This window comes from Pundamilia nyererei, unplaced genomic scaffold (assembly GCF_000239375.1).
Source record: "Pundamilia nyererei isolate P.nyererei 1_Seehausen unplaced genomic scaffold, PunNye1.0 scaffold00002, whole genome shotgun sequence".
Taxonomy (NCBI): domain Eukaryota; kingdom Metazoa; phylum Chordata; class Actinopteri; order Cichliformes; family Cichlidae; genus Pundamilia; species Pundamilia nyererei.
In genome coordinates, this window is record NW_005187403.1 from 8,313,293 (window position 1) to 8,331,486 (window position 18,194).

General features: G+C 43.6%; 1 protein-coding gene across 4 annotated transcripts in view; it reads right to left on the minus strand.

Annotated features, from left to right (window-relative positions):
• znf462 (zinc finger protein 462) overlaps positions 1–18,194 on the minus strand; it is a 54,156-nt gene that overhangs the window by 15,738 nt on the left and 20,224 nt on the right. For all 4 annotated transcript variants that reach the window (XM_005720407.1, XM_005720409.1, XM_005720410.1 and 1 more), the window contains exons 2-6: positions 11,738–11,988; positions 6,288–11,485; positions 5,508–5,642; positions 3,377–3,780; positions 1,308–1,426 (exon numbers count right to left, since the gene is read on the minus strand). In XM_005720407.1, the coding sequence (XP_005720464.1) occupies positions 1,308–1,426; positions 3,377–3,780; positions 5,508–5,642; positions 6,288–11,485; positions 11,738–11,948 (6,067 nt within the window). In that variant the 5' untranslated portion in view covers positions 11,949–11,988. The remainder of the gene's footprint in view (positions 1–1,307; positions 1,427–3,376; positions 3,781–5,507; positions 5,643–6,287; positions 11,486–11,737; positions 11,989–18,194) is intronic.

The window sequence follows — 18,194 nt, forward strand, 5'->3', positions numbered from 1 at the left end:
ATGGAAACATTCAATGCTGATTGTTTTCACAATTCCACTTATTGAATGTAACTAAACATTGGTTTGCCTCAAAGATCTAGAGCGGGGAAGTCAGACTTTGATCTTAACCAGTGAACCTGCTCTTTCTGTCAGTGTAAAGAGGTTTAACTACACTTGCAGCCATAACAAATTAAAGGAATCTTTGGGCTTAAACTGTAAGAAATAAATTGTAAACTATGGACCCACTGTAAAATTTCTGACCTTTACAGATCAGATTGACTTATTACAAACTGAAAAAAAGTTAAATCAGTATACATCCATCCATTCGCGTCCGCTGGAGCCTATCCCAGCTGTCATAGGGCGAGAGGCGGTGTACACCCTGGACAGGTCGCCAGTCTGTCGCAGGGCTAACACACAGAGACCGACAACCATTCGCACTCACATTCACACCGATGGGCAATTTGGATTAACCAATTAACCTATCCCCACTAAGTGCATGTCTTTGGACTGTGGGAGGAAGCCGGAGTACCCGGAGAGAACCCACACAAACACGGGGAGAACATGCAAACTCCACACAGAAAGACCCCGGCCTGATGGTGGAATCGGTATACATTTTTTGATTATTTTGGTGTAGTGTGAATGCATGTGGTGGAGGTCTTTATCATTAGGAAAACCTATAAAAGATATGAAAATACATTTCACATTTTCCAGAGCCTCACAGGATTGGAGTCTTTGCTGGACAGATTCTGGCCCCCGAGCCTTATATTTGACATCCCGGATATAGCACATCTTAGCGATTTTTCTTCAAAGTATTATTCAAATCCTCCGTAGGACTAGCTTATCTGCCTCACCAGTTTCAAGGTTGCTTCATTTTGCTTGTGTTTTGATAGCTCAGGTGGAGATTTTCCACATTTGCATTAACATGAATTCAAATTGCTGTCTGCTGTCTGGCTCCTTCGACAACAAAAATAATCTCATTATGCCACAACGGCCAGTAAACCTTCACTTTTGTAGCATGCCAGGTTCCCCAATGAAGAAAATGTTAATAATAGAATTAAATTAATACATAATATTAAAAATACAAATGCTCACTTGGCCTTTAAGTGTTAAAATAGGAATTCAAACTAAATCCCTGGATTTAGTGAATGGTTAAAATGCTGCTAAGGCTAACCCACTAGTTGAGTTGTGCTCGATAATCACACAGAACATCTTTTTGGAGAAGATAAACAGGAAGTTGGTAGGTATATGGGTCTAGGAATAGCTTGTTAGTCAGAGATACAGCTGTATGTGACAATGTTCTGTGTCTGCTTGTGTTATTTTTTATTTACCTGTGTGTGCCTTATGCAGGTGGCTCTTCAAGCGGCTCACGTAGGCAGATTTAAAGGGGCAGAGCTTACACCTGAAGGGCTTGTGGTGCCCGTGGTGAGACTGCACATGTCGGTCCAGACTGGCAATGAAACAAAATTTTAAAAAAAGAAGTTAAAAACAACAACAACAGCAAAACACAGAAGGGAGGATATGAGATAAGAGGATAAAATGAGAAAAATGGATGAAATGAGGACAAGAGAGAGAGACGGTGACAAGACGGGAGTACGAGAAAGAAAGAGAAAGCAGCTCTACAGCATCCACTTTGATGATTTCAACAGCCGGGGTTTTTTCCCTTCTTCTTTTCAGCGGCGTCTAAAGCGCTCGATTCTGTTTACCTCGCAAACAACAGCCACACATTTCCAATGACTACAGAACAAGGAGCCGTGGGGTGAACTCATCTACCCACAATCCCCTGGTGGGAATGAGTGTGTGAGTGCCTGTGGGGACGGTAGCTGTGTTTTTAATGCCAGCCTCCTAGGTGGCATGGGAATGCGGCTTCTTTCTGGGTCAGGGCACATACAGTACAGAGGGATTACACCTGGGAGCTCAGAGGAGATGAGGACTCTCTTTCCCCTCTCGCTCTGTGTCTCTGTGATGGATAAAACAAATCACGCTACCAAAAAAAAAAAAAAAAAAGTGTCTGCCTCGCTTGTAATGCTTGTCTTTCTCTCCTAGGAGGCAGGAAATCTTGGAGAAGATTGAAGATTCAAAGGGATTGTGATAGGGTAAACAGAATAAGGTGTAAAACTGTGCTCTGTACAAAATGACTTTAACATCTAGTTGATCTAAAGAGCAGCTGGTGTACAGGCTGGTGAGGCGTTTAGCTTAAATATACACCGCTTACTGGGGCTGCAAAGGGTTCAAACCACTCATCCGTTTTTAACTGTAATTTTTAATAGATTAATGTCTGACTCACTGCCTCCTGCCAAGTGACTGCTAACGCAAACTAAACATTTCCAAGTAATGCTGCTTCACAGTCAGAGCATTCAAATACCACAGGGTGCACAATGTGTATCGCTGAGGTTAACACTGATCGCACTTCCTCAAGGCTGCATCTGCTAATCCAGCCACTTAGCCAAACAGCACTAGCAATAGCCAAATAACAGGAAGAAGCTTCTCAGCAAGAAGTAGCTGCAAGTAAGAGCTCCCCATAAAGCTGGACTGACATCTTAAAGAAAATGGTCTTTGCATTCATCCTGCATGCATAGCGATCGTTATGAAACTTCCCCTGCTTAAGGGCTAACATTAAGGCAATTTTTCTAACGACAAGTGGCCATTATCTGTCTAAATACGTGACAATTTGCTTTTCCAGAACCTAATTCTGAACATCGGACACAGGCTTCGTTTTGGTGGCATGCAAGAGACCGTATTTCTTCTTTTACAGAGGGATTGTGGCATGTTTTTAAAATCGATTCACAGATGTGAAAAACTGATCAAAAGCCAGAAAATTCTAATTTTACACATATTTTGAGATTGTAAATGTTTGATAGTCACATACTCCTCTACAAAAAAAGGAAAGAAAAAGAAAACACTAAAATTGGAAAGTTTGGTGTATCCAAGTCACACTAAAGCACTGATTCCTGGATATACTTTTAATTAATTTTATTTATCTAATATCACTCTAATTCATTTTTTCTTCCTGTCCCTTGTGTTGCAGTAACAAGTAAATTCCCCCACTTAAATAAAGTCCATGTCTTAAAAAATCTGCACCTATGTGTATATAAATGCGTATTTGGATTTTCTTTGCACTATTCTAAAAGGAGACAGAAGCAAAACAGCCACTAAATCTTAAAACTTCATCTTAATGAAAAGCAAAAAATCTAAAGAACTGGAAAGTGAGGAAAGATAAAATGTTCAAAGGAGAGTCAACAGATAACACAGCAATATGGTGAATATGTGCTTGCCTCAGCCAAAGTGTCAATTTACTGCGCTCTACTCTTTAAAAACAGTACCACAGTACACACAAGGGACAGCACTGTGGAAGCGGTGTTAAAGGTGTCAGTCACAAACCCCGATCCTCCCCACTTACTTGTGTCTGAAGGGCGAGACAAACTGGCAGTACTGGCAGCTGTATTTGTCTTCTTTGCTGAACAGCGCCATGGCTGAGTGGCTCCTCTCATGGGACCTCAGGCCCTGCATGGACATGAAGACTCGATCGCACTGGGCGCACGGGTGACCCCCTGCTGCCAGCCGCTGCTTCAGCTGGCCCTCTGACACTACGGCCCTGGCTGCGGCCACCAAGGCCGCCGCCCTTCCTTCACCAGCGTCCGTCTCAGGATCCAGGTTCTCCACGGTAACAGCGGCATCATCAGAATCTTTGGGCGTGGCTCCGGGTCTCTCCAGGCCGTCGACTTCGGCAGCTTCATCCCCCTCCATGTTGCCATTAGTTAGGCTCTCGGAAGGTAGGATCAGGGGGACCTCGCTGACTTCCTGCTGCAATGCAAAAAGAGGAAAGGTCTCAGATGTTCAGCAACCTCTCAGTTCATGCTGATTTTTATCTGCCAACACCTTTTTTCATGTGGTTGCTGAATGCTGAAATGAAGAGATCGCTTTAATATAAATATCGCTTCAAGTCTAGCACCTACAGTTATTTTTTACTACATTATCTGCATACAGGCGACAGTTAAGCAGCTGCCTAACACTTCTGCTTCCATCCATGCAGTCACTGTCAGTTAGGCCTCAGTTACAGTTTCTCACACTCTGCCTTTGACCCCCCCTGTTTTTCTTTCCATCTCTCTGTGTTATCTGAAGATCAGCACTTTGGTTAACTTTAACTCAGACATAAAACTCTTCAGTGTGTTGGTTGAGAGAAACCGCACTTGGCTTATATTTAGCAGAATATGACAGAAAAATTCCAGCCCATCCCCTCGCCTCATGCATCAAGTGTGATAACTGTAACCAACCATAAGCATTTATTCGGGGTGACTAATCGAGACAAATTTTTCTAAAAACAAAGATCTTGCAACCGTGCAGTTCTACCAACAATTACTGAAAGGAACTGGAAAAACATTTCTTTCCCCCCCCTCCCTTCATCTGCCAGAGTGCAGGCTGCTTGCAGCAGTCATCGTGAGCAGGCAGACGATCACCATGACTTTTTTATTGCCTCAAGGAAACTCATTCTTTCTGTGGAAGGACCTGACCCTGCACTTTGTGAATCCATAAATAAGATGTGGCATCCACAGCCCCAGCCTTACCATCCAGTCCCTGAATGCACCGTCAGTCTGCTCTTCACGCTCCCCTCTGAGAAACCAGCACTGTTCTCGAATTTAACTCCCATCTTTGAACACTATGACCTCGTTACCAAAACGAATACAGTGCTTTTTCACTGGATCACTCTCGTTGGTGGAAAAAATGGCATCTTAGACACATAAAGAGAGACCGAGTGTCTGATGGAAGATCCAGGCCTCCATTTGGGTGAGGCATTGGGTCCTTAGGCCTGTTCCCCTCACTGGCAGCCTCACTGGAATACTAATGTTCGAATGGTTACCCGCCACTGCCCTAAAAGTTATGGCTCACCACTCCAACCCCCCTGCTTCTCTACAGCAATGGGACAGCACTGCTTGTTTTCTCTCGGGGTAGCTGACAGACTGTCTACCCAGAAGCCTCTGTCAGTAATAAACAAAATGGGAAACAGAACCCCAGTCCAGTAAAACAGATCACTGCAGTGCTAGGAGGATGAGAGATGGAAAATAATACAGAAGCACAGGGGACCGGAAAAAAAATGTGCCTTTGAAATATAGTTAGGAGGATATTACACTGATATCACATTAGCACAGTGGAATAAATTACATGCACTGTATATGTGGTCACGATTTATAAAAGGAAAGGTTTAAAAGAGTCATAACATCACAATAAATATGATGCTGCAGATATTTGATGTTTGGCTCATCATCTCTAACCCCTAAAGCACACTAATGCCCTGCTGCCCAATATGAGAACAATAAGAAGAAGGCAAGATAAATGTATATTCTTAATAGTAAAATAACTTGTTTAATATATTTGACAAACGACTTACTTCTACTGTTGCCACACATTTTAAATAACGACTTATTTTATATAGGATATGGATAGTGAATATACACTATAGTATTTATTTGACGCAAGAAATATAACTATATATTATAAGCACTTTAAGAAGCTTTAAAAGCAGCTTCTCTTACCTTGACATGCCCCTCTTTGACCTCACCATACTGGACATGCTTCCTAAGGTGGTTGCAGATGGCTCGGAGGGTTGGGTGTATCTCTACACAGAAGTTACACCTGAATCCGATGGGAGTTTTATTTACAGGACTCTCCTGTGCACAGAAAAGGAAAGATTTTCTTTTTTAAATGTCCTATTTAATAATATATAACAAAAATACACACACCATTAAAGCACCATAACTACCTAATTTAACATGAGTTGTGTGAATGGTTTCCACAAGCCAACATATCTGCCACAGTCAGACGACGGCATTATTTTAGTCTTGGTTTACAATTTTCACAAGAAAAACTACAGAATATTACCGTTCTATAATTTAACATGAAGTTAATATGAAACTAATTGGCAGATCATCAAATCACCCCATCATGCACAGTTAGCAGCTTGCAAATTGGCTCAATGAGCGAAAGATCTCTGGTTCAATCCTGGAAGGAGACACAAAATAGCATCTTCTAAAAGGTAGCTTCTTCTACAATTACTTTTACCGTTTACTGCCAATGAAGTGCAGGGGCAAAGCCACCCGTTAGCTTTAGCACAATGCCACAAATGGTTGTTTAAAAAAAACAAAACAGGAGGAAGCTTCCATCTTACATGAAGATGAAGAACACAGGTAGAGCATTGGTATGTGACTCTCATGTAAATCACAGTATGCCATCACACACATTAATGGTAGGTAGAGAATTCTATTACGCCTTAATTCTTTCTTTGATGAGATTTCGGGACGACTATGTTTGCTCACCTTCTCCTGTTTGCTCTCAGGCAGCTCTGTGGCTTTCTGCTTGCTGAGGAGCTGCCTCCTTCTCTCGTGCCTCATCGCCTTTTTCTGAAACTCCTCATTGTGCTTCAGGAGATGTTTAGCAAGAGCGGGGAGATATAGGAACTTAAGCTCACAGTGAGAACACCGATATAAATCGGGATCCTCGTCCCAGAGACCAGGAGATACCACAAAGTCCCGCTTCAAGTCGTTGCAGTGGTGGTTGTTGTAGTGCATAGAGAGCAGCTCGCCGGTGCTAAAAGACAACCTGAAGCATTTCAGACACTTGAATGGCAGCCAGTCCACATCTCCATCCTGCTCAGGTTCGAGCGGGACCTCTATCACTTCCTTATCGTCCTCTGCTGATGCACTCGCGGCAGTCTTTTCGGGTTCTTTGGCATAAATGACAGTGAAGTAGCGGCCGAGTTTGCTCGAATGCTGCTTCTTAGGGAAGACACCCGGGTGGCGTTTAATGTAGTGTGAGACAATGCTCTTCCTGCTGAAGGCCTGGAAGGGGCAAAGAGAGCACCTCCGTCTCTCCACAGCTAATCGCAAATCTTCGCTCATTTCTGAATTGTCCCCTTCAGTCGGCGGGGGTGCCATCACTTTGTTCACCTTTTCATTCATAGTCTTCGAAGCAGCCAGACAGTGGGTGTAATAGGCATCGATATCATGCCGCTTCTGGTAGTGTGCTGCCAGGCCTTTGCGTATGGGGTTTGTGTATGAGCACAGAGCACATTTGAAGACGTTATTTTTACCCTCCGGCTGAGCACGGACGTTGTTGTGCTTGATACGGTAGTGGCGAGCGATGCCCTTCCTGGTCGAGCAGAAGTATTTGCAGAGCTGACACTTGAACACAGCGTGTTTTTCTGTCTTATTGATGGGTAACTGAGAGAGGGCAAGGTCCAACTCACTGACCTCCTGGACTTTTGCTGCACTTGATATATGACTTGCGCTGCACTCACCTGCTAGCTCTGTTTCTTTACCAGAAGAAAAATGAGTCAGAGAAGGAGAGAACATGTCGGAAGCAGACTGATTGTGATATTTCTCATAATGGATTTTGAGTTTCTCCAGAGTCCCATGTGTATACGGGCACATTTTGCATCTGTACGCGCCGTAGCCCTGCCTTTGAGTTTTGAACTTGTCGTCCCCTTCGTGCAACTCTGTGATTTGCTCTATGTCGTCTGCAAAGTCTTCCGCTGTGACTTTGACCAACGGGTGTCTTTTCTGATAGTGGGTGAGGACTCCATGGATCCGGGAGTTCACATACGGACAGTGGCGACATTTATACACAGAACTGGGGTTGAGGTCTGCCTCCTGTGCAAAATCTGCAGCTTTCACTTTCATGCCAGGGTGCTTCTTTCCATAGTGGGTGAGGAGGCCATGCAGACTGTTGTACTCTGACAGACATACAGTACACTGATAAGGATTGTTAGAGATGGAAAGGCGTGGGTGGTGAGGCTGGGGATTGCTTTCTTGAGGTGGGGTGGCAATAACCAACGGGCCGTCATCTTCAACAGTCTGGCAATTCAGAGACGTCTGCTCTTTGGAAACCTGCTGTTGGGCTTTTTCAGTTGAGCCGTTTCCTTTGATTATATCCAAAAGCACGGATTCGTCCCCTTTGATAGCCCAGGGGTGGACCGCCTGATAGTGATTGGTGATGTCCCATATTGTGCAAGCCTCAAAGGCACAGTCCCTACACTTGTAATGTTTCGTCTCTGCATTGCCTCCCTGTTGGGTTGTCTCAGGCCCAGCCCACAGCTTGCTGGCCATGTATGTGTAATCAACATTATGCTCAGGGTGGCGTCTTTGGTAATGGAGCAACAGACCCTGGGGTTCAGCATGGGAGTAAATACACCACTCGCAGTGGTAGCCAGCCTCCAAGATACCATCTTGATAAGCCCAGTGTAAAATTGTCATGGCTGTGGCTTTCACAGTAGGGTGCTCTTTCTTTAGGTGCTTCTTCAGAGCATAGACGTAGGGAGATGTGTAGGAACAGTGCCTGCACTTCAGGGAACGCAGAGGTGTAGTGTTTTCAGGGTCTGGAGGAGCTGGGACAGCGGCAGACGAGGCGACGCTGGACTGAACCATCTGCGCTCGCTCACGTTGACTCCGGACGACTGCAGTGTGGCGGCGCACAAGGTCAGCGTTGGCCTTGGTCTCCCTGTGCTTTTTCTGATAGTGAATAAGCACGCCTTTTACAGTGCGGTTGCCGTAATCACAGTGCTGGCAAAAGAACAGCTCATCCTCGCCTTTCTCGCCACTTCCGGGTTTGGGGCTCGAGTTATTAGATCCGTCGTGACCGTTATTTTGAAACTGCTTCATAAACTGCTTGGGTGCTGCAATCTGTAGCTCATCCATGAGCTTCATCAATCCAGGGGTAGGAGCGCCATGTTTGATGTATTTCGCTGTCACTTTCACCTCCGGGTGTCTTTTCTGATAATGGACCAAAACACCAACAACAGATCTGTTGCTGTACACGCAGTGCTTGCAGTAATACATTTCTTCATCTGATCCATAAACTGCTGCACTTGATTGTTTTGGAGTCGAAGACATGCTGGTGTTAAACGAAGAGTTGGCTACAGGCTGTGACTGATCCACTGAGATGACCTTCATGGTTTTCTGTATACGGAAATAAGACGCCTTTTGCTCTGGGTGTTTCTTCTGGTAGTGGACCAGAACAGAGTGCATATTGGGGCTTGCAAAGGAGCACACGTCACAATCGTAGACGACAACATTGCTGCCTTCTTTGAGAGGTTCTGGGTCAGCGCTAGCTTCAGGGGATTTGGAAACCGCTTTCTGCACCGGGCTTGAGGTGGACCTGGGCATCGAAGTGGGAGAGTTAAAATTTTTCGGTCCTGAATTGAGTATTTCCCTCAGAGTCTGTGATTCACTGCTTTTGTGGGACTGCTCTACAATATAGCTGGAAAAGATCATGGCGTTGTTGATTTTCACGGTGGGGTGCATTCTTTGGTAATGGGGCATTAGGCTCCTCACGTTAGGGCTCGTGTACGAACAAAACCGGCACATGTATAAGAGATGGGGCTGGTTGAAGTTGAGCACATTGCTTGCTTCAGGGTGGTGGTCCATGTAGTGTTGGTGCAGATCGTTGTAATTTGTGTATTCGATGTAGCACTCTAAGCAGCGGAAGACTGCACTCTGGTCTTCAGGGTCCAGGATGTACTTAAAACTAAACTTGATGTAAGGGTGCATCCTCTGGTAATGGGTGCTGACGCTACGAGCCGACTTGTTGTGGTAATCACAGTGTTTGCAGTAGAAGCGTGTAATTCCAGGATCCTCTGAATATTCCATGTTCTCTTGGATAGCACTGTCACTGGCATCAGCGGAGATATTTTCACTATCGTCCGAGAGAGTCAGCGATATGGGGATGTTTCTAGGCTTGGACCTAGGGTTGCTTTTTCTTTTCCCTATTCTGCTGCCCTCATTAGAGCTGGCAGAGTCTCTTGCATAAAGCTGCTGTGTGTTGTAAGCAAAGACAGAGTTGTTTTCATTGTTTCTCCCCTCATCAGCGCTGGCATGATTTTCTCCCGCGTCTTCATCATCCATGTCATCCAGATTAATGACGGTGTCCTGCTGGCTTTGGCTTATCTTGCTTTGAAGGTTACTGGCAATTTCATCAATTCTGGTTCTCTTTTTGACTGAGGACAAATCCAAAGGCAAGTCATTAATGGACTTCCTGGCTCTTTTCCCTGTTACTAAGGGCTTTTTGGTGGCAAGCCCTAAAATGGGGGTCTGGGTTTTTTGTAGGAAGATTGGAGAAGCATCTACTTCAGAGTCTGGCTGGTCAGACAGCTGGGCTTCAAAGACAGTGGAGTCGAGGTCATCACAGTAGGAATGCTTATGCTGCTGGTGGACCCTCAGACCTTTCAGGGTGGTGGTGGAGAAGCTGCAGAGGGTGCAGCGGTGAGGGTTCTGCTGGTCATTTGGTGTGCTGGTTGTCTTTTTCCCATTGACTTTAGAACTCACGTTACCCTCATTAACTGGCTCTGCTGCGCTGTCATTCTGAGGTCCTGGGCTATCACCTGTCAGGTCCAAGGTTTCTAAATCTGAAAAATTGTGGCTCTGTTTGTGTGTGCCTAGTTTCAGAGGGCTGGTGCAAATAAATGGGCACTCATCGCATTTGTACACCGTGGCTTTTCCAGACAGGTGAATATTTTCAATGTGGCGGGAGATGCTCCGCCTGTGCATGGTGAGGAAGGAGCAGAATGGGCACTGAAATCGGTTCATGTACTTTCTGAAGGGAATTCCTTTAGTTTCCAATAATTTATTATCTTCATCTGTTAATAGCTGCTTTGCATCTGCGGACAGGGTTCCAGTGTAGCTGGGATCGTCCATATCACCCAGCTCTTCGTCGTCGTCATCGTCCTCTAAGCTGCTCCTCGAGTCTTCCTCATTGAGTAGGTTGGTGTCCATAGCTATCGCACTGTTGGGGACATCGGATGATGCAAACCTCTTGGATAGGATAGAAGAACCTGTGCTGTTGGGTGTAACTGCACTTATCTGTGCATATTGAAAGGATGAGATCTCTGAGGTGGACTTCTCCCCTGTGTTTTCTGGTGTTTTTGCTACAGACTCCTCCTTTCCGCTAACATTAGCACGGGAAGAGGAGGGAGAATCCGGTTTGGGGGAGCTTGCACTTGCCTGCTCTTCCACCTCCGCAATGCAGGAAACTATCTTGACCTTGTCACTGTGCTCCTTCACCACATGATTGGTCCAGCTGTCCTTCTGGTTGGTCTGATAGTCACACCACTCGCAGGCAAACGTTCCCTTCATGAGTTCAGTAGCAGAGTCCGATTTCTCACCGCTTTCATTGCACTCCGGGGGATCTCCAGCACTATCCGAAGGAACTTTGTTGTGATACATTAGTTGGTGTTTCATTATCCGTGCTTTCCTTGGGGACTTATATGTGCAATACTGACAGGAATACACTTTTGAATGGTCACTGTGCATTATGACAGTGTAGCTGGGCTGCTTTGCAGTCTTTGAGGAGACACTTGCATCCGAATCTGGCTCTATGACATTATGCACCTTTTTGGTGTGGTTTCTTAAGAAAGACTTTGATCTGAAGTAACGGACACAGAACTTGCACTGATAAAACTGCAGATGAGTTTCAGCTGTTGGCTTTTGTGATGTTTGGTTGGGACTGTCAGTAGAGTTGGGGCCTAAAAAGAAAGAAAAAGAAAGAAAAGAGAAAGATTATTAGACACATGCTGGAAAACAGTAAATTATTTTGTTGTAATTTCTTTCCCTTTCTGTTGTTTCTGCTGATAAAGTCCATCCACAACTCTTTACATTACCCAACTTCGTAAAATGTATGATCACCTTACTTTGTAGACTTCTTTATAACAGACACAGACATGATCCTAATCCTCAACAAAACAACAGCAACATCTAAATGAATGTGGTAGGCATACTCATTCCAGATTTAGGAGGCGTATAATCCTTGTCATCTTTATCATCATAGTCCTCTTCTTCCTCCTCGTCTTCATCTTCATCTTTCAGGGAATCAGACTCATCTGCATCTGCAGGCTGCAGAAAAACAGTGTGCACTTCCTGTATGTGAGTCTTCAAGTCGTCGTATGACTCGGCTCGGAAGTCACAGCCATCACATTGCAACACCTCCATTATTAAAACTGGGGAGAACTCCCTGGAAAATCAGGGAAACCTGCAAAACACAAAGAGAGAAAATCATGAGGACACAGAACCTTTTTTAAGAAAAGCCAAAGTAATATAAAACAATCGAGCTGACACTTTCACACGTGAGGTCAGGGCCCGAATTTTGTCAGACTCAGAGAAAGTATATACAGAGAGAGTCCAGTCCTAGACTTCAGGGCTGTCATCACCCTGTTCAGTGCATTAAACATGCTGTTCCATAAAAAATGAGCTCAGTGATGATCTGATATGATTATCAGTGATGATTACTGCTCCTTGAGCAAAGAATAATCAGGTGCAGGAAGGTACACACACCTTCACCAAATAACAACACTACGAAAAAAAAAAAAAAAAAAAAAAAAAAAGAACAGATGCTTATGTGTATCAGCTCAAAAGATATGCTCCAAATGCAAACCCTAATTTCATAGCTTAAAGGACTCAACCTAATAGAACCTCCTTTCCATTTTCACCTGTTACACTGTGAGGGGAAATGTATTGGATAAAGTGCCGCCTTTGAATGCACCTTTCAGGACTGCTTTGAAATGACACAATTAAAGGACCAAAATCAATCGAAATGCCACCGAATTATTATTTTTTAAAAAGCAAAAAAACTGCAATAAAACAAGTACAGATAACAAAAAACAAACCCCAAAAAAGACACCCCCCACCCCCCCCAAAAAAACCCAAAGCAACAACAACCCAAAACCCCACAAGAAGCAAAGAAATAAAAAATTAATCTGTTCTCCTTTTGATAAAAAACCCGCACGGATCAAGCGCCATAAATTCACATACAAATATTATCTATCGCTAAAATGACAGGAGATGACACAAAGCAAACAAAACATGACACAGAGGCAAATCAGCAGTCGCCGATGTTATTCTGAATACTAAGAAGGTTCCTTTTTTTTTTTTTTTTTTTTTTTGCATAGCATCATTCCAAGAACAATGGAGGGACTGAGGAGGGATTATGGGCTGATTTGTCCCATTTTTATTACCTTGGGATAAGCAACAGCTGGAGAGCAGCTCCACAGCTCAGTATTTAGAGCAGACTATTCCATCAGATTGTATCAACTGCTCTGAAATAAGATTGAATGAATCAACTAAGAAATGATGGCTTTATGTCTTTGGGCTTCTCTGTAGTTTGGACATAGCCAGTAAAATGAAAGCTGACGGCGTGGCCGTTATTTCAAATCTCTGTCATTGTGGCTCTCTGATCACCAGCAGTGATTTCCCCCCCCCCCCTCAAAACTACAAAAAACATGTAGCTGGCATTGGTTTTTGAAGAGCTGGTTAAAAGGGCAAAGTTTACAGCCTTTACTCTAGAATTAAAACACATTCAATCTGATTTTTTCTCCTGAACGCGGCAAATTAAATGACAGCAAAGTTTTTCTCTAACATGTTACAATTTTTAGGATGAGCTTCAAAGTGGGTTCATCTTTTCAGTAAATGTAACTAATATGTGAGCTATATGGTGTTATGGTCCACATAACCCCAGAAAATCTGAGATTCTTTTTTAATATACAAGTATGGTTCATTCCATAAATGCCTGAATACTGTGGGCAGATAAGGTTAAAACTGAGGTTTACTACCAGAATAAGTGTGCTTGGTGTTTGAAAAGGCAGCAATTGATTTAACAAAGAAAAGGCTGTGTGTCAGCACACGTAGACGGGAAAAACGGAAGAATTCGTCCATGAACTACTTCTGCTTTCATAAAACACAAGCTGAAGCTTTTGTCCTTTAACATGATCGCAAAATCTGTGGAGCAGATCTTAACATGAAACATCTCAGAACCTGAAATGACAAAGAAAGGATTTCTAAAATCAAAAGACAGAAAACTTGTGACAAAGCTGAGAAACTGAGATAAACAGACCGTTTATCTCAGTTTCTCACTTATTAAAAAATAACTAGTTTTAATAAGTGAGCAAATAAAAGCAAACTATGCCACAAATCGACGGTTACATTACATTACTTTGGTACTAAATCAGCACCTCTGTGGCCTGATTTCAACAGGAACTGTATAATTTGAATTTACCTAAGTTGACATCTTTGGCAAGTTTCCCAACCAAACTGCTTGTGTCCAAGGACAGGGCACACAAAAAACACACAACCAACAAATGTCTAACAAGTATGGATGAGTAAGGTTGTGGTGTGGGAGTCTTTAGGTTTGTTCAACACAACCGGCATGGAGCCGTTTCACAGAACAAGACACACCCTGCTGTGCAAACAGCAGCTCCTCATGCTGTTTCTATATTTCAGGATGATTACACCTTCAAACCAAAAAGAGTTTCATGAAAAGTACCTGGAACATTTCAGGATGGATTAAAGCACCTCTGAAAGCACAGGTGGCCCTTCCTCACTGCCTGCTTGATGAAGTGCGATGAGTTCCCTTTGTTTTTCTACAGCACTGCATGTCCGCAGGATGGATAAAAAAAAATGAAAAAAAAAAACCCCACACACACGGGAAGTTGTGCACACAAGTGGTATGTACACAAATGAACACCAAACACAAACACACTTTACGTACACTGCACGCCACTTCTGCTCGAATCTGTTAAAAGTGGAAGAGGTGAGAAGCCCCAGACTGTAACAACAGTGCTCTTTTGCACAATTTATAATTTTTTTTCCTGTCTTTATTGTACAACTTTGCAGTTTAATAATGACGAATGACAAGTGACGTTCCCCACACTACTCCCTGGCTCGATTCACAAATGGACGTCAGGGTTACAATGGACTGTATGCCCGTGTCTGACATCCCAGGAAGACTACTTTGGTATGCATTGAGTTAAATGTAACCCTTTTGGTCTTACCAACGGAAAAACATTTTCAAGCTGAAAATCAAGCCTCTTTTCCAAGACCCACTTCTTTGCAATGACTATTCATTTGTTTTCTATTAGGCGACGGCCAAAATGTTTTGAATATATTCAAAGAAGATTAATGATTCACACTTCCAGTGTGACCCTTGTTGATCCCTTGTTGTTTTAATAAAATAAATAAATAAAAGAAAATAGTCTACACTGCACTGTTCTTGGATGTCTGGAATATGACTAAATCCTATCTTACTGCTGTACTTTTTGTCATTGAAAGAAATAAAAATATATGACTGGCACAAAATATATAGTATCTCATAAACCTAAAGCCTTGAATCTAAAAAATTTTAAAGCAAAAAAAACAATATAAAAACAAATAGACTAGTAAAATATTAATCTGCTTAGGCCTGTTCATTTGAATGCTGCAGTGCATTAAATGTCTACAACACGACTAAATTAGACCAAGAACACCACAGTTGAAATTTGTGGGCGTGGGTCTGGAACAGATGACTAAACACCGAAATCAGGTCATGTCAACTAGCGATGTACTTTGGAAAAAAACCAAGACAAGTACTGTTAACCAAGTATTTAGAACAACGTGAATTTAAAAAATAAAGCACAGTCGAATCGTGCCTTCACCAGATGGAAAAACCATTCATGGACACTTCATCTGAAAGTAGATATCAGCAGCCAGAGATAAGACATCCGAAGCAACATTAGTAGCCTACAAATGATCACTAAACGCTCCACGATGTGAAACCATAGAAAATCAAAAAACGGACCTGTCTTTCAGGTCTTAAATGTTACGGCAAAGCAGAAGCGCCTTAAACCTGCTTTATTAACAGCCACTAGGGGGCGATACACATGGTTACAAAAAGACATCCAGTTCTATGTCTGACTGTAAACCTGCTCTTACAGACTTTATAGACCCAGTCTCTCATTTCAAGTCATACAGATTTTGTTTTTCTTACAAAAAGTTCATATTATATTAAGATTTATCAAAGCCTTCATTGCACAGGCATTATTGCATGCAACTACCTGACAAGTACCAGTTGCGAGAAAAAGTAGCACTCACGAAGGCCAACAGACTGGTCAGTGACCCTCTGGTAACCTGGATACTAGGGACCAATGGGCACAATTAGTGGTCAGTGGTTGCTGGCAGTGGTAATATTAAGTTGGTTCACAAAGAGGTATACGAAACCACACCACAAACCTCTACACAATTGCTTTGGTAGCAGGTTGCACCAGTTGCCTGTGTGGAAGATGCAGATTTTCTTGCCAGCCAGTTGCAAAGGTCGCGCCAAGTGGAAACGTGAAGAGTACAATGCAAATCAGAAATGGAAGCTGTACGCTATTAAAGTAAAAGTTGCGCCTTTGGAAATGTTTTAGCAGTAAGGTACAGCTTTTACCTTGAAGGTGAATTTTCTGTGAAACTTATAAGCAAGTGTTTGCAGACAAGTCTGCATCTTCCATACAAACTACCTGCAATCACAGCACTGGTTACCATCTCTATGGTTTATAGGACGTTAGCCAACAAGGAAGCAGTTTTACACTCAGGCCTGCCCGCTACATCCATCTTGCATACAGTGTGTGTATGGAACTGAGAGGGAAATAAAAAGCAATACACAATCACCCTATATTAACCTGTGTTAAGTGGAGAATTACACTTATTTTAGGAAAGGTCCAAAAAACCATTTGTTGCTATTGGGTTTTTCACACACCCCCCACCACCCTATTCATGAGTTCAATTCTGAAATAACAACAATTGAAAAAAGAAAAAAAAAGAAAAAAAAACTAGTATAAAGTATTTTAAGTGAAGAAAAAAAAAATACTTCCAGTGTAACTGAACTACTAGAAGAAAAAAAAGAATTATACTTATTCTACTTATATTTATTATGTCAGGTTTAAGTTGGATAGCTATCTGTGAAATGTAGTTTCAGTAACACTATCGTTTTCAGTCCCCCCACTCTCACTCCCACTGCAATTCAAATGAGATCCAGCCAGAGACAGTTGGGAATCCTACCGTGCTTCCCACACCCAACTGACCAGCCAGTGGAGTCCTCCACGAGAGCCAGCCAAACTGCCAGCATGTCCCTGAGCAACCAGGGGAGCCATTGTTGTTCAGGGTCAGGTTACAACTTCACCACGTGGCCCCACCCTGCTCTCTTGGCAGTTCACTGCTGTTTTGAACAAAGTTGTCTCCTAATGAAGGGTTCCTTGACATGGATATCAAGAGAATCCCGTTGGAGAAGGAGGGGAGAGAGATGGCCAGGGAGGAGAGTGGGAGAGAAATAAAAACAACCCTTGTACACAACCAGAATTTGCCTCAGAGTTCACTGTGTCTTTTCAGGCAGTCAGTCCCTGCACCACACCAAGTTAATGGGTGAGATTGTGTAACTGCTTTCATCTAGTCAGCTGGGGCTCTAACAGACAGCGACTGAGCTGCTCAGATCCTCCTCTGAGCCGAGCTTCAAGGGCAGCCATTTTAGGAGCTGACTATGTGCGCTTAGGTGTTCAGCCAGCACACAACATGGACCCACAGATCTGATCCTCTTCCTCAAAGGCAGGCAGCCTGTCGCTGGAGAGCTGCTGACAGAAATCTATCTGCCAGATGTACAGTACTATACCCGAGCTCTCTGCCCACACGGCTCAGCAGAAAACATCTCACGCTCTTGCCAGCCTGACTTTGTGCAGTCGTTTCATTTCTCGGCGACATTATCTCTCACATCAAGAGATTCTCGGAGAAATGCTGGATGTCCCTCTCTAAAACGAAGAAAGCGGAGGTCAGAGCAAGCGGCATCCACCGCCACTCTGCGGAGCAAAATACGGCAAAAGCATTTTGCGGAAGCCGCCAGCAACGTTCCACAAGGGGGTCTAAAAATGTGAGGCATGTCTGAACTTCTTTATCTCAGAGCGCTCTGCAACCCTGAGCCCTGAGGAGACAGGGGCACACAGAAGCAAAAAGGGAAGAGCAGATCTGAGAGGGAAAGGACGAGAAGGGAAGGGAAGGGTGGGAGGCGGTGAAAGTGCATGACGGAGCCACCTGGAAGACCTTCAGTGCAAGCAAAAGAGGACAAAGCCATCAGACTGGGCTCCCCAGATTCCAAAGTCTACTGACATTTGTTAATCACCAACCGGTCTCACTGCATTGGCAAGCTCTGCCAGCAGTCACACCCTCTACTCAAACTGGCTGACAGCAGCTGCTCTGTCTGAAAGAGGGCCTTTGAATAAGCCAGCATTAAGCTGATTAGGAGTACAGAGGTTTGTCCTTAACTGTTGGTTAGCGCAACCATCTCATGCTGTCTGGGAGAGAGAAGTCCACAGATGTGTTAAATTATTATATGGCATGCATCCTGGCGACAGAGAAGTCATCTGGCAAGCAAGGCAGGATGTGCATCTCGTCAACCTGCAC